At 40.7% G+C, this 13,983-nt stretch overlaps 1 protein-coding gene and 1 long non-coding RNA gene across 2 annotated transcripts in view; one reads left to right on the top strand and one right to left on the bottom strand.

The window, feature by feature from the left end:
• Positions 1 to 2,543: 2,543 nt before the first annotated feature.
• LOC137997706 (uncharacterized) lies at positions 2,544 to 5,089 on the bottom strand. The gene is made up of 2 exons (XM_068843907.1): positions 2,925 to 5,089; positions 2,544 to 2,605 (listed from the first exon to the last, which is right to left on the bottom strand). The coding sequence occupies exons 1-2, from the start codon at positions 4,686 to 4,688 to the stop codon at positions 2,594 to 2,596; spliced, it is 1,776 nt and encodes a 591-aa protein (XP_068700008.1). The 5' UTR covers positions 4,689 to 5,089; the 3' UTR covers positions 2,544 to 2,593.
• A 1,779-nt stretch (positions 5,090 to 6,868) lies between these two features.
• The window catches only part of LOC137997729 (uncharacterized), an 8,430-nt gene continuing 1,315 nt past the window's right edge, over positions 6,869 to 13,983 (top strand). The window contains exon 1 of the long non-coding RNA XR_011122564.1: positions 6,869 to 7,261. This is a non-coding gene — a long non-coding RNA (uncharacterized lncRNA). The remainder of the gene's footprint in view (positions 7,262 to 13,983) is intronic.

A 13,983-nucleotide genomic window follows, 5' to 3' on the forward strand; every position in this document is an offset into this window, starting at 1 on the left:
ATTATAAAAAAAGGCTATCCGATTAGATCTCGGCGTTAATGAGATCAGCCTTGGTAAACTATGTCATTCACAAGAACTTGCCATTTTTGCATAATCTGGGACAAATAGTATAAAATAGCTTCAACAAACAACGCACAAATTGTTTTATTGTTGTTGAAGGTGCATTAGCTCCCTTCTACTCTGATCTGAAGCAGCTGGGATTTTCGCAAGTGGATAAGGAGTGTTTATCCTGAGAAGCTAAGCAATTCAAAATAGTGCATGGCAGCGTATTGCCACTTAGAAAAGCTCCTGGAAACGAGACAGGGTTTAGCAAGGAAGACTTCGACGAGAGATTGAGGTGCACCACAAAACAAATTTGTTGCATCGAGAAACCACATTAAATAGATGTTCGATCACCGTTGAAACGTCACGTGAAGACAGGTTTTTCAGCTCTCTAAAAAGAGGAAAGGAAAGGAACTTTATTTAAGGTGATTCCCTGGTGTAGCATTGCGCAACCCTACTGTGCATAATTTGTTGCGTCATTTGCGCGCGCATTAGCTCGCCCTCGCTGTACAGATCCTGCAAGGGGATTAGGTAACAGCCAATCATATGGCCGGAATGTGCTCCGCGTGGAAAGCCCACGCTCAGAGACTCTCTTTAATTTCTCTTGCTCGCACACATTGATAAATTGGCGGATTTTCATTGACGCCAAGCTCAATCTGTCAAGGAATCGCTATTTTCTCCTGAACGAGCACGGTGACCACGCCTTTTTAATGATGTTATGTACTCGTAATAGGTACACGGAAAACATATTTCAAGGAGATAAACAGTTGGGTAGTACAAGGAAGTTGTAGTATTTATATATAAATGTCGTCACGGTGAACCTTCATTTGGAGTCAGACACTGAGTGTGAGGTTATGATGTAGTCGTCCAATTTGCTTGCATTGCTTTGCAAGATTGAGCAATTTGAAATCACTTTACGGAAAGATTTTAGCCCGGGCAAACAAGTATAGGCTCAAGCTTTCAGTAATATTCAGTAGCTTTAGCAACACAACAACAATTTTTCCGGTTGATGAAGTTTCGAACGCTTCTCGCGTAATTTGGTAAAAAACGCTTAGAATTACCCCATCCTTTTACTCCATTTTTTGAATGTCCCGTGCATGAAAATCAATTGTGCCAAGTTTGACAAAAATCTAGGCCTCTAGGAGCAGTCTGAGCAGAGAACCAGCAAACTCAACCCACCTATGGCAACGAGCCAGGGAATCGAACCCGGGGTACATACATACATACATACATACATACTTTATTGCATAGCTCCCCCCTGGGGGCTCTTCCGCCATACATGAATATGAAATATTAAATTACAAAAACAAGATAATAAGATAAGATAAAATAAGATAATAACTATTTACAAATAAAAACATAGATCATATATATAAAAACAGCTTATATTTCAATATTAAATTCACATGTTACGAATTGAAAATATTCTTAAAAGTTCTCCTTTTAAAACCACTTAGGCTTTCCGTGTCTCTGATAAATTTAGGTAAAAAGTTAAAACTTTTAGCCCCACGGAAGGCAAAAGCCCTTTGCCCAGCCGCGATCCTACACTTGGGTAACGTAAGGTCGCTCTTTTGCCTGGTATCTCTTTGGTGAATTTCTGAGCGTTGTTTAAATCGTTCACAGAGATAGTTAGGAGTCAAGTTGTTGATGCATTTATAAACCATGACTAAGTCATTAAAGAGTAGTTTTTTCTTTACGTTAAGCCATTTAAGGGACTTCAGGGCTTCTGTAATGTGATCGTACTTTTTCAAGCCAGTTACGATCCTGCAAGCGTAATTCTGGACTAACTGAAGTTTTTTAATATTCTCATTGCTTGTGTTGCTCCAGACTGTCGAACAATAAAAAAGTTTGCAAAAGACGAAAGCTTTTATGAGATATATTAGAGTGCTTCGATCCAATAAATGCTTTATCCTATTGACTCTCGTTAGTTTAAACATACAGTCAGATGCAGTTTTAGTGATATGCTCATTGAAGTTAAGATAGCAATCAATGTGCACTCCCAGGTCCTTAGTTACTGTCACAGGCTTGATTTCAGTTCCCAATATTGTGGCACTTGGAAGAGTGGCAGGTAAAGTCCTCATTAGTTGGGGAACGCCCACATAAAGAAGTTTTGTTTTATCAGGGTTGATGAGCAGTGAGTTTCTACAACACCAACTCACTATTTCTTTGAGATCTTCGTTTACAGCAGAGATAACGTCTTGAAGTTTGTTTGACGGGAACCCGAGGAAGATTTTTGTGTCATCCACATAGCCCATAGGCTTGCAGTGTTTTGGGACTCGAAGGAGATCATTTACATATAATGCAAACAGTACTGGGCCCAAGATGGATCCTTGCGGTACTCCGACTGTTAAGGGTAGAGGGCTGGACAAGGTATCCTGAATCTTAACGACTTGTTGACGTTGTGACAAATAGCTCTCAAACCAGGCACACGCTAATTCCGATAAACCAACGTTGCGAAGTTTGCGCAACATCAAGTCATGTCGAATACTATCAAAAGCTTTGGACATATCCAAGAGAACAATAACAGACATCTTTCTGTGATCCATGTTATTTAGCAGTTCGTCTGTGAAATAGAGTAATGAGGTTTCGGTTGAGTGAAATTTTCTGTTTCCGCTTTGCATTTGATGTATTATATTGCTTGAGTCGAGGAAATTGACAAGCTGTGAGTGAGCTGCTCTTTCACATACTTTAGATAAAATAGGTAGTAGTGAAATTGGTCTTGTGTTGGCAGGCTCCTCACTGTCCCCTGATTTGAGAATTGGAACAATTTCTGCTTTCTTCCATTGAAGTGGAAAACTGCCCAAAGAAAAGGAGTCATTTATAAGACTAGTTAGGATAGGAGCTATGACTGGTGAACTATCTTTCAGGATTTTTGCATTTACTTTATCGCAACCGGGAGCTTTGTTAGACGGTAAACTCCTAATAATCCTCTGCACATCGCCCGTAGTGATGGAACGAAACGTAAACAAGGTAGTATTATTTTGACCAGAGCTGTGAATGGATTCACACGGATGAATTCCCTCAGTGCCTCGAATGTTGAGATTGTGTTCTTTAGCAAGATTCGTGGCTTTCAAAGCTGTCACTTTTCCCACATTAGCATAAAATTCATTGAGTTCATTTGCCAGAAGGAGTGGATTTTCAACAGCGGCTAATGGAGCGTTTTTCTTTGGAAGACAACGGTTAAGAATTTTCCAGATCGAGTTGGAGTTTCCATTCGATTTTAAAATTTCAGAACGAACATGTTCTTTTTCAGCAAGCTTGATTTCCCGTTTGACTTCCTGACGAAAAAAGCGATAAGCATTCCAGTGTAATTTGTCGTTGGTTTTCATCGCCTTTTTATGCCACATATCACGCGTGTTCATTAGTCCTTTGATCTCTGGTGTAATGAATGGATTAGGCCTTGAATTTATCCTGATTCGTTTGATTGGGGCGTGCTCGTCCAAGACCTGAAGAAAAAGGCAGTTAAAGGCGTTTACTTGATCGTCAGGATCATCAAAAATATTAGCTATATGGAAGGGAACATTTGCCAAATCATCAATAAAGCCATTGCGATCGTAGTTTTTATATGTTCTCGTGGTTACAAATGTGTTCCGTGGCCTTAGTGTCTTAAACTTGAGTGTTAAGCTCACCAAACTATGATCGCTAATTGCAGACTGTATCACATCGCAAGCGTAGATAATATTTTCGTTCGTAGTCAGAGCAACATCGATGAGTGATTCAGAATTTTCGGTTACTCTTGTTGCGGTCTTAACGAGTTGTGTTAGGCCAAACGTCGAGCAAAAGTTGATCAACGCGCGACCCCCAGGATCAGTTGTTCCAAGAACATTACAGTTAAGATCTCCAAGGATTAGCACATTTAAGCCACGTAGCAAAGAGTCAGCAAACGTCTTGCTTAAGTCTTCTAAGAAATCTATTGGGGCATCCGGTGGTCTGTAAACTGTGCAGAGAAGAAAAGATTTAAATTTCTTATACTGTACATTCATCCAAAGCTGTTGAAAATTGGATTCAGACATTGAGGACCATTTTTCAATCACCGAGGCCTTATAAATGTTTTTTACGTAAACAAGTAATCCGCCACCTCTCTTGTGTAGCCCTCGATCTTGCCTGAAAGTCGTATATCCTGGAATGCGAATATCCGCGTCACATATTGTAGAGTCCAACCACGACTCAGAAATTGTAAAAATGTCGTACTTGTTATTGATAATCATGTCTTTAAGAAGGTGGAAATTTTCCCGAGACGCAACAGAGCGTACATTAAGATGGGCGACGGACATGAGATGTTTTCGATTCTTCGTTGCTTGATTTCTGGTCGATTTATTGCCTTGATTTGTAGTTTCGTTGCTGCCAGCTTCTCCTCGTGTGGAGGGCCCAGGTTGCGGGTGAATGTCTCCAGACAGGAGAATAAGATTAACCTCAAAGAAGCCTCGAACGTCAGGCATCGCCATGGTCGTTTGGCCACGTTTAGACCATTTGCAAATGGGAGACCTTAGCTGTTGACACCGCGACGAAATTCGTCGAAAGAAAGTACAGCGATTTGAATCAAAGGTGATATTTTTGCTGGTCCTGTCGAGAAGCGACGAAAGAAATAGGATAATAAAGATAATGATAAAAATCGAGGGACGGGCGCAAACGTGACCGACCGCCATGACAGTTGGTTTTGTGAAGAGAGCGACTTCCAACAAAAAAAAGATTCTAGCTCGGTTTTAAGACGTGGATGCCTTCGGGTACATTGTTGGGAGGCGAGTGGTCTCACCACTACGCCAGCCCTGGCCGTACAAACAATACATTGATGAAAATAAACATCACACAACCTCTAACGACCTGAAAGAAACTGTGAGCAAATTCAACATCCTAAAACCTTGAACTGAGATATGTACTTCACGATTATGACTAGCCGGGATACTCGGCCAAAAGCCGAGTGCCACTCCTTTGCACTGAGGAGTCGAACCGAATTACCTTTGAGAAACATTTTATAAAAACAATAGAGGACTTTTTTCCGTGTTTCCATAGCCTCATCTAAACACTCGGGGGAGAATTCTCGACAGTTATGCAAGCCCTCGACAGCGTCTCAGGTTTACATAACTGTCTCGAATTCTCCCAACTCCCCTCGTGTTTAGATGAGGCTATGGAAACACGGAAAACGTTCTCTATTGCTTAAATAGGAGACTAGTGGGATATGGTGACTCGGGGATACTCGGGGAAAGTCCGAGTGCTCTCGAAACAGGAATGAACCTACGGGCCCCGCGATGACCAGTTCGGATTCTCTACCACTGAACTACTACTGACGGCATGCAGTCTCCGTCTTCACCTCTCTTCAAATAAGACATTTTCAAACGTTTTCTACGCTCTTTAGTCGTCGTTCTTGAAAGTCTCAGTTTTCCCTTGTCCGTATTAAAACTGGAAACGTTTGCGCAACGAAAAATAACGTTTTGACGCAAGACCGCTTAAGTGGATAGGACCCACGATGAAAATTTATGAAGTTCGTGATACTTTTAAACATATTTCTTCCTCTAGACATATTTAACTGTTTTTCGTTTCTCACTCATGCAGTCTTGATCTCCTTTGCAGAAAATGGCAAAGATCACGTAAACGCCTTGCAGATTATAGGAAGGACTTTTGGTCGAAAGAGTTTCCACCATTATTAGTCATAGGCGGTTTTCACACCTGTTTAGCCTTTCCTCAACCCCGTTGGAAGTCTAATAAATAAAGAAATAAATAAAACGACTGAGAAGAAAATGGGAAATGTATAGGAGTGAACGAAATCCTATTTGATTTAGGAGTCAGACGAAAAGAACTAAATCTGTTATGCCAAGAATTCAAAGTAGAACGTGGCACACATTAGGTGCAACGAAATTTGGTCGTCGAATAGTTTCACGTTCCTTCGAACAAAAAAACTAACGAGAATATTGGTAACAGGAAAGGTACAAAGGTTGAATCTTCCACAAAGAGTTAGCAGGACCAATGTTAAAGAACAGGATTTAACACAATTCGCACAAACGCAAAGAGGTTGTCAAGTAGTCAGCAATGACGATACAAATGCATCTAATCTCTGCGATTATGAGATTATCTTATGGTGATTTCTTAATCCGAATGTCTATGCGGTTTCCGCTCCTTGCCACGGACCTCGAGATATGCACAGTGGTTTTGGATGAATTGTGCCCCCAATCATTCATTCATTCATTCATTCATTCGGAACTTGTAACATAGCGGCGAAATCCGGTGGAAAAACAAATGGTACAGTTTATAATCTCAAAAGAAACTTTCCAGGAAAAAAAGACAATCTTCTAACGTATTAATTCCCGTTCAGCATTAATTGTTTGCGTTCCAACAACCAAACTTCCTCGCGAAGTACATTAATGTAGCTGTTTAGATGAACCATTTAATTCGTTTAATCACAGACGGAAGCAGCACATTTTCCTAATTAAGGGTGCGTTCGATTGACCCTATTCCGGAATAAGAATACAAAAAGTGATAATTTAAAACAGTATGTCCGGCCTTTTGAAGCGACAAGGATAATAAAGATATGTTTAAAATACCATTTTAGCAGGTTTTTGACAATTTTAATTTTAATCTCTGTAAAATTGAAGGAATGCTAACGTGTATTCCAAACATTCCTATTCCGGAATACCGTCAATCGAACGCACCCTAAGTGGTACAGCAACATTTGTTGAAGAATTTTTACCAAAAATTTGATATGGTAAGCGCACAAGTGATCAAGCACTGCTTCAGCATTCGTTTTATTAGGTCCATCAAAGGAATTCGTTGGTAAACTGGTCGATACCAATTGTGACAAGAAGGAAATGATTGGAAATAATTTATCATCAGTATTCATTGAACTTTTACGAAACACAAAAAGTATTTCTGTGCCACCTTGCTGTCACGTCACAACATACCATTCATGCAACTTGGTATTAAGTAATGATCCGTGTAAGATGGATAGCAATTTCCTTTGTTATGCGGCAACGGGGCTTTTCCCACATAGGAATGTCATCATTTTTACACAGAGAATGCATAAACCTACAGGAAAGCCGTTAACGCAATAAAATTCATTTACAGCCCACTTTGAAAGGGTGTTTTTTTGTGTTAAAAGATTTTGACCAATCACAAGAGTTGAAAACAAAAGCCAAGAAACGTTTACAATTTTACATGTTCCCCACATACGATTTCTGTGGAATTCATTTAAACTGAGACCAGATGAAAGATGGAAGATGGTTGGAAAGTAAGGATGAATATAATACTGCTTTTATGAAGTTTTGTTAACTTTTGCTGTTTAAGCAAATCAGAAGTAAGTACAGACAATAGAAAAGTTATCACCTTTTTGCATACCAATTGAATTCCAACATGTTCATTGCCGTTGTTGCTATCGTTCTTATCTGGACCGTTTCTTAATCTAAATTGAGACGACAGGTAAATTTAAACCGCAAAAAAGGATAACTGAACCAACAGCGTGTAAGTTTCAGCTAGTAGAAATAGGGTTAAGACGATGCCGCGAGCTCATAAAGCAAGCACAGAGAAACTACCATCTAAAAATCTGCGCGTTCCCTCTCGTGTCTAGATCTTGCGCGGAAATTACTTCTCGCACCTGTTCTTCTTTCACCTCGTGTTCCACGAACTAAGCAAGGAAAGAGGGTCAGCTCGTAGTCGAGTCTTTCAATGAATAATGTAAATGAGGAGAATCAAAAGCTAAAATCTCCACAGACAATCCCTTCATTTGCAAAATGCAAAGATTAATTAGGCAACTGTGTCTTTGACGGGGTCAGTTTACTCTCGAAAAACATGACCTAAATTGTTCCAAAATGATTTTCTCAATGACTACCTTAACAAAATATGCGAGATAAAACAAAACCTCTCCACTTTCCGAAGCTAGGAATAATGATTTCCTTCCTCTCGAAACTCTTGGGAAATAACACAGTGCCAAGCTTAAATTCTTACAACTTCTTGTAATCATGGAAACTCCACGAAATTGGCCTGTATAATATGACAAATCGGAAATGACGTACGCTGTGAAATGGCATATGGGTGAGTGAGCGAGTGAGTGACGAAGTTGACAAATCTGCCCCATAACGATACTCGTGTGTTCGCTTCCGATATCAAGGAATGAAAATGGTTCTAGCTGCAAGCGGACATGATCTTCGTAAGAACTAAACAAACTTTGTGAAACTCACTACCAATTGGAGCTTTACAGCTACATACTGCACAAAATGTCGTTTGAAAGTCTTTTCCTTAGCGCTGTTGGTCCAACGAAGTCTCTATAACATATACTCCACTGTACAGACCGCCGCACAGCGCAATGAACTTCCAACCCACTGTCTTCCAGATCTGCAACGTAGAAGGGTCAAAATAGAGGATGAGGAAAGTATAATACAGCAGTTACAGGGATACAAAGTTTTAACCCCGCCCCATGTCAGGCCGTTTCAGGGCAGCAGACAAGTGGCTATTTACAAGCGCAAGACAGAAAATAAGCCGAGGTTTCCGCAGAAGAACGTCAGCTGCTGGTCAGAGCGGAACTCTGGTTAAGACCAGCCCTGATCACTCAGAAACGCTGCGCCCTCCGTTAAGTTGAAGTGGCTGAAGGTTCTCAATTCAACAACATATTTCGGATTGAAACGCGGAAAAGCCCGGAAAAGGCATCACCAGAATTTTCCATGGGTATCATAAGCAACTGGAGCCTGCGCATGACAGCAGTGGGCTAACCATGCCTTGTCAACCGCCGTTTCACAATTTTTGAGCGGGCAAACAATTTAAAACCCCTTCCGAAAACACTGCAAGGTTTAAACGTTTGCATTCGCTTGGCCTTGAATGTTGGTCTGCATGGAGAGGACTCGTCCCGCAATCTTCCACACCAAAGTCCTGTACTATTCGAATCAATTTGGGCCAGTTGATCGGCAAAAGTTAAACCCCTTTACTTAGAGGTACAACGAAAGGGTAAGATAGCAGTTTAGCACCAAAATTGCTAGTGCTTGAGAGCCCAGGAAATCCTTCTAAGCGTTGGCCCTAGCCCTTTAAGCCCTATATCAACAATGAAATTCTCCTTGCTGATCTCTGTACATTTCATTACAAAAGTAGTTTAAAGAATTTCTTGAAAGACAAAAGTGTTTTCTCCTCATGGATGAGCTTGTCAAATCTTGAAACCTTTTCTGCTCATTTGGTATAAATAAAGTGAGGAGAAAATTGATGCTTGTCTCCTTTCGGACTTGAAGGGCTCGTCAAGGAAGGAGTAACATTTTGGGCAGGGGTGGGAATCGTAAATTCTGCCCTTCACTATATACAATTTTAATCGAAACTAACTCAAGGAAAATCCAAGGCAATTCCTTACCGGTCCACCAACGTCCCGGTGCGTGACGTCAGTGAAGCAAGTCCAGAAATAACAGCTACGGCGACTTCATCACCTTCGGGCCTCCTCATTACCTCGCGTATTGAGTTAGCCTGGGAATGCGAAGTTGTTCCTAGTCTCCCCTATGTCGACTGAGACTGCGTGTTGTACTCCGCAGTTGATACCAGACCCTGCACATTTCTTTGAAGCTGAGGAGAGAAAAGTTTAACCCAAGCATGAATCCTGTCTTCCACAACTTAGTGCGATTTTCATAATTCTGCGGGATCTCATCTTCAAGTGTCAAAAGCCAAACAGCGTTTTGGCTAAAATAAAACTTCCGACGCCAAGACGAGAGTGCGTGAAATAAACCCAACAATTAGCATCGGTACATTCGGACTCGACGCCGATAGAAAGCGATGTAATCTGTACGAATCCTTTTACTGAAGAACGTCTAAAAGGATATCATAATGGTATTAGAGCTGTGAACTAAACAAACACTCCAATTCACTTACCGGAGGAAGAGTCCATCTCCAGGCTACGTTCGAAATTTTGATTGATGGAAGCCAAAAGGCAGTTTGGAGCTTAGCGCCCGCAAACTTATGAAAATCGAAGTAACACAAACTTTTAATGTTCACATGGCTATTTTCTGTTTGTAACATGGCGGCAGTTGCGTCGAGTGCATGTGCTCGATTCTTAGGCTGCAATTCAATTGCCCTAGTTGTTGTTCCAAGGGGCTGACAGCATTTGAATATGATAGGAAGAATCTATATCCTACCACATACATATTTAAGAACGGTTTCATTCTCTGGCCTGAAGGTGAGAGGTGGGTCTTAGTGTAGCGTCACAAAAAATCGAATCGATTTTTTTAAATGAGAAAACCCTTTCAGGCAAAGTAGAGAACTAACAAACGCAACCCAAATTTGACGCCGAGACAATAAAACCTGGGTAACAACATTGGAGAGGGAGAATGCTTTCGTAGCCAAGGACCGATATCCGTGCTTGGCCCAAACGGATTTTGTCCTAAGGGCGGATCACTTATTGGTACCCTCGCTTTCTCACCATCATACATTCATACATAGGGGAAAAAAAGACTGTGTGAAGCTTACGAAGGTACATAAGAAGATAAGGAAACGTCACTCGGTTCTGAATTATTTTCTGTTTCTCGGTTATGATTGATAAACAACTATAGCAGCATTTTATCTAGCCATTGGATACGTATCGGTTTACACATAACTCGCATTAATGCTTGGCTATCAAGAGCCCAAATAAAAGTGTAAACGAAATTGTGCCAGTACAATATTCTCGAGGAAAGAATGAGCACAAAAAAGTCTACTTCTCTAACATCGTTCGCTGAGCTTGATTGGCGTTCGCGTTCACTCATGTTTAATAATACATTTATAAAGCGCCTTTTCTACAAGATTCAAAGGCGCTGTTTACAAGAATTAGATGAAACTAAAAATAAAAATAAGCACAATAAATTGACATCAAAACTAGACGCTGGCAATTAAAAACATCACGATTCATAAGCTCGCTTAAAAAGAAATGTTTTAAGTTTGCGTTTGAAATCATCAATTGAGTTTGCAGATTTAATATCCTCAGGTAAGTTATTCCAAAGTTCCGGAGCAGCAACAGAGAAAGCTCGTTTACCATACGATCCACGATTAAAATAGGGTTTAGACGTTGAATAGAGTTTAAAATGATAATAAAGTCAACACATAGGAATGAGACACGTAGGAGTAGTAAACATATATGCATAGTTGTTCTGAAAGTGTTTCCACTTGCACCGGTTAATAGTGTAGTGCTGTGGCATCTGTCAAGCCGTTGAAACGTGAAAATGCATTTAAAAAACAACTTCAGCATACTGCAAAAAGCTTGAGGGAAAAGAAAATAAATGAAAAAGACATGAGACATCAGCCTCTTTAACAGTAGACAAGGAAAGACATTTCGGTGTACTTACTTAACAAACGGTCTAGTCAATACAACTCGGCAGTAGAGTTTTCTGCAACAGCTAGGTATGCTATCATGCATTCAACCAGATTACAAAGAAGAATTGTGGCACTCCCACACTTTTAATTTGTGAGGTGGCATATGGTGTTAAAAACTAGTCTTCTAACCATCAATACAATGACAGTTGTCAGAAGATAATCAGTTTTTATCAAATTCGTGAACATGGATGAACATCCATTAGTGTAAATATACTAGCGTTCTATCACAAGCAATGATCTGTTACGGGCTACGCGAATCACCGTTCGTAGATATTGAGCAGTGGTTGTCTACAAAGTGGCGGCCACTAATTTGCGTTTTGAAAGTGTAAACGAGGAGGATTCATATAATTTACCTGTTTAGTTTTGAAGGACGAGAAGATTTATATTACAACATCTAGATTAGGAGCTCTCCATCGCTATGTGTGATGGCTGGCTGATTTGGGCACCGCCCATTGTCAGCTACCAAGCGATAGAAATCCAAATTTGGCTGGGTTACGGAAATTGTAATGGCTGCAAAAAGGAACTGATTTTACGCTAGATCCTTAGGGTATGATCATGTCTTTTTCTTTTTCTTGTCACTATTTATGTTGGTAGTTTGCACAAAAGCTTCAAATCTTTAAAGGTTTGTTTCGAACTCGCGTTAATAGGATAAAATAGCTTCTGAACGTTTTTGTATTTAGTAGGATATATTACTACTCAATAGTTTGGAGAAATACAAATAAAACATAAAAAAGCTTTCGGTAGTCCAAAACTTTGCCTGTAGAATTGTTTTAGGTTTAAAGAAATATGATCATGTCAAAGAAGGCCTGAAATCTGTGAATTGGCTCAGCGTGAACGATAAACTGCCTGGGCAATAGCATGATTTTTGGTGGTAAGATGTCACGTTATCCTGTCATCAGAGAACTTCTACGTCTCCGTAGGGGTTCTCCGATGGCAGGCACGCGCATCCGTTTCGATCGATCTGTGATCACTGCGCATCCGACTTCCGACTCGCCGTTTCCCATACCAATCCTTGTAAAAATAACAATCGGTCGTATCTCCAGTTGTGTTAAGGCCATGGGTCTGAGGTTTGGCATGCGATGATATCTTCAGAAAGGCTCTCCGACGATGGGCACGCGCATCCGTTTTAATCAGTCCGTGGTCACTGCGCATCTAAATCGCCGTTTCCCAGACAAAGCCTTGTAAAAACAACAAACGGTCGTATCTCGGGTGCGTTAACAGCTACGGACCTGAGATTTGGCACGCGATAACGTCTCCACAGAGGCTCTCTGGTGGTGGGCACACGCATTCGTTTGAACCGTTCCGCGGTTGCTGCGTATTGACTCTCCACAAGCAAACTGCCTGCATTTTTTACGTTTTTTTGGAATTTTTGCCATTTCGTGGGATCAAAAAGAAGCAATTACGCTACTGCGCATGCCTAGTGAGGGTCCAAAGTCTCCCACTAGTGTCCGAGCGTGCACATTTATGAGGTTTGGTCGCCTATAATTTATGGATAGCTCAAACAGCTTTACATACTGGGAACCTCCTTCGCTCGTTACTTTAAAGTGGTACTATGATCAAAAAATCATTTTCTTTTTTTCTTCAGATTTTGAAAGCGTGTTCGCTTAACAACTAACTGGCAAAATTTTGAGCTTTGAGTTTTATCCAAAGGCTGTTTATTTTGAGTGTAAGTTTTGGATTTCATGGTCCGCCATTACTCACGTTCAAAATTGGCCGATTGGACCTCAGAGGGTTGGATCTAGAGAAAATGACGTCATTTACTCACTAGCTTAAAATTTCAGCGTGTAAATGCAATTTATTATATATGCAAAACACGGGTTGAAAAGTCTGAAAGCCCGAAGCTCCCGTGCTGCATGTTAATTAGGCCGCGTACACACGCATTGCATTCTTAAACTAGTGAGTGTTTGACGTCATTTTCTCCTCGACCCAGCTCTCTCAAGATTTTAAAGTTAGTAATGGCGGACCAATAAATAAGAAAATTCCAGCAAAAATAAACAGGTGTCTTTTTAAAATCAGAATTTAAACCTTGGGTGAGTTAGTGTTTAGTTAACATAGTTTTGAAATCCAAAATAAAAACAAATTTTTTTTTTGGTCGTAGTACCACTTTAAAGGTAATCACCTGTCGCGATTTGATGAGCGTTTTGAATTCACATCTAACTTAGGTCCGGTTTCAGTGAGCTCTTTTTCGTATCAAGTGTTTAGATTGCTTTCAGCGTATATTTGACAGACATCGAGCTTTGCCCGATAGCCTCTGGTGTAAAAATATTTATGGTCTTTTATTTGAGCTGCCTAGCGCTGCTCCGTTGTACGCCGGTTTCTGGGAGGCTGTTGTTGGTCGCCCGATCAACCGGTTGGCCGCGGTGTGGCGCAAATCTCGTTTCAAGCTCATTGAGAATAAGTAAAATGGTCTCTTGTGGCTGCTTTTGCTTAATGCGGTTCGGGTTCGGTATAGCACACATGACTTCAGCAATTTATAGCTTGGAGTCTACCCCAGCCATGTTAATCCTTTATGCCCATATATTAAGTGGATCTGGAACCTCCTAGTCTTCTACTCTACAAGGGTTTGTGACATCTACTCTCCCAGGAGGCTTTTTTCTTACGGTGAGGGTTAGGGTTGCGGCCGGAGATTGTCGATGTAGTTTT

Source organism: Montipora foliosa, chromosome 3, assembly GCF_036669935.1.
Source record: "Montipora foliosa isolate CH-2021 chromosome 3, ASM3666993v2, whole genome shotgun sequence".
Classification (NCBI taxonomy): Eukaryota; Metazoa; Cnidaria; class Anthozoa; order Scleractinia; family Acroporidae; genus Montipora; species Montipora foliosa.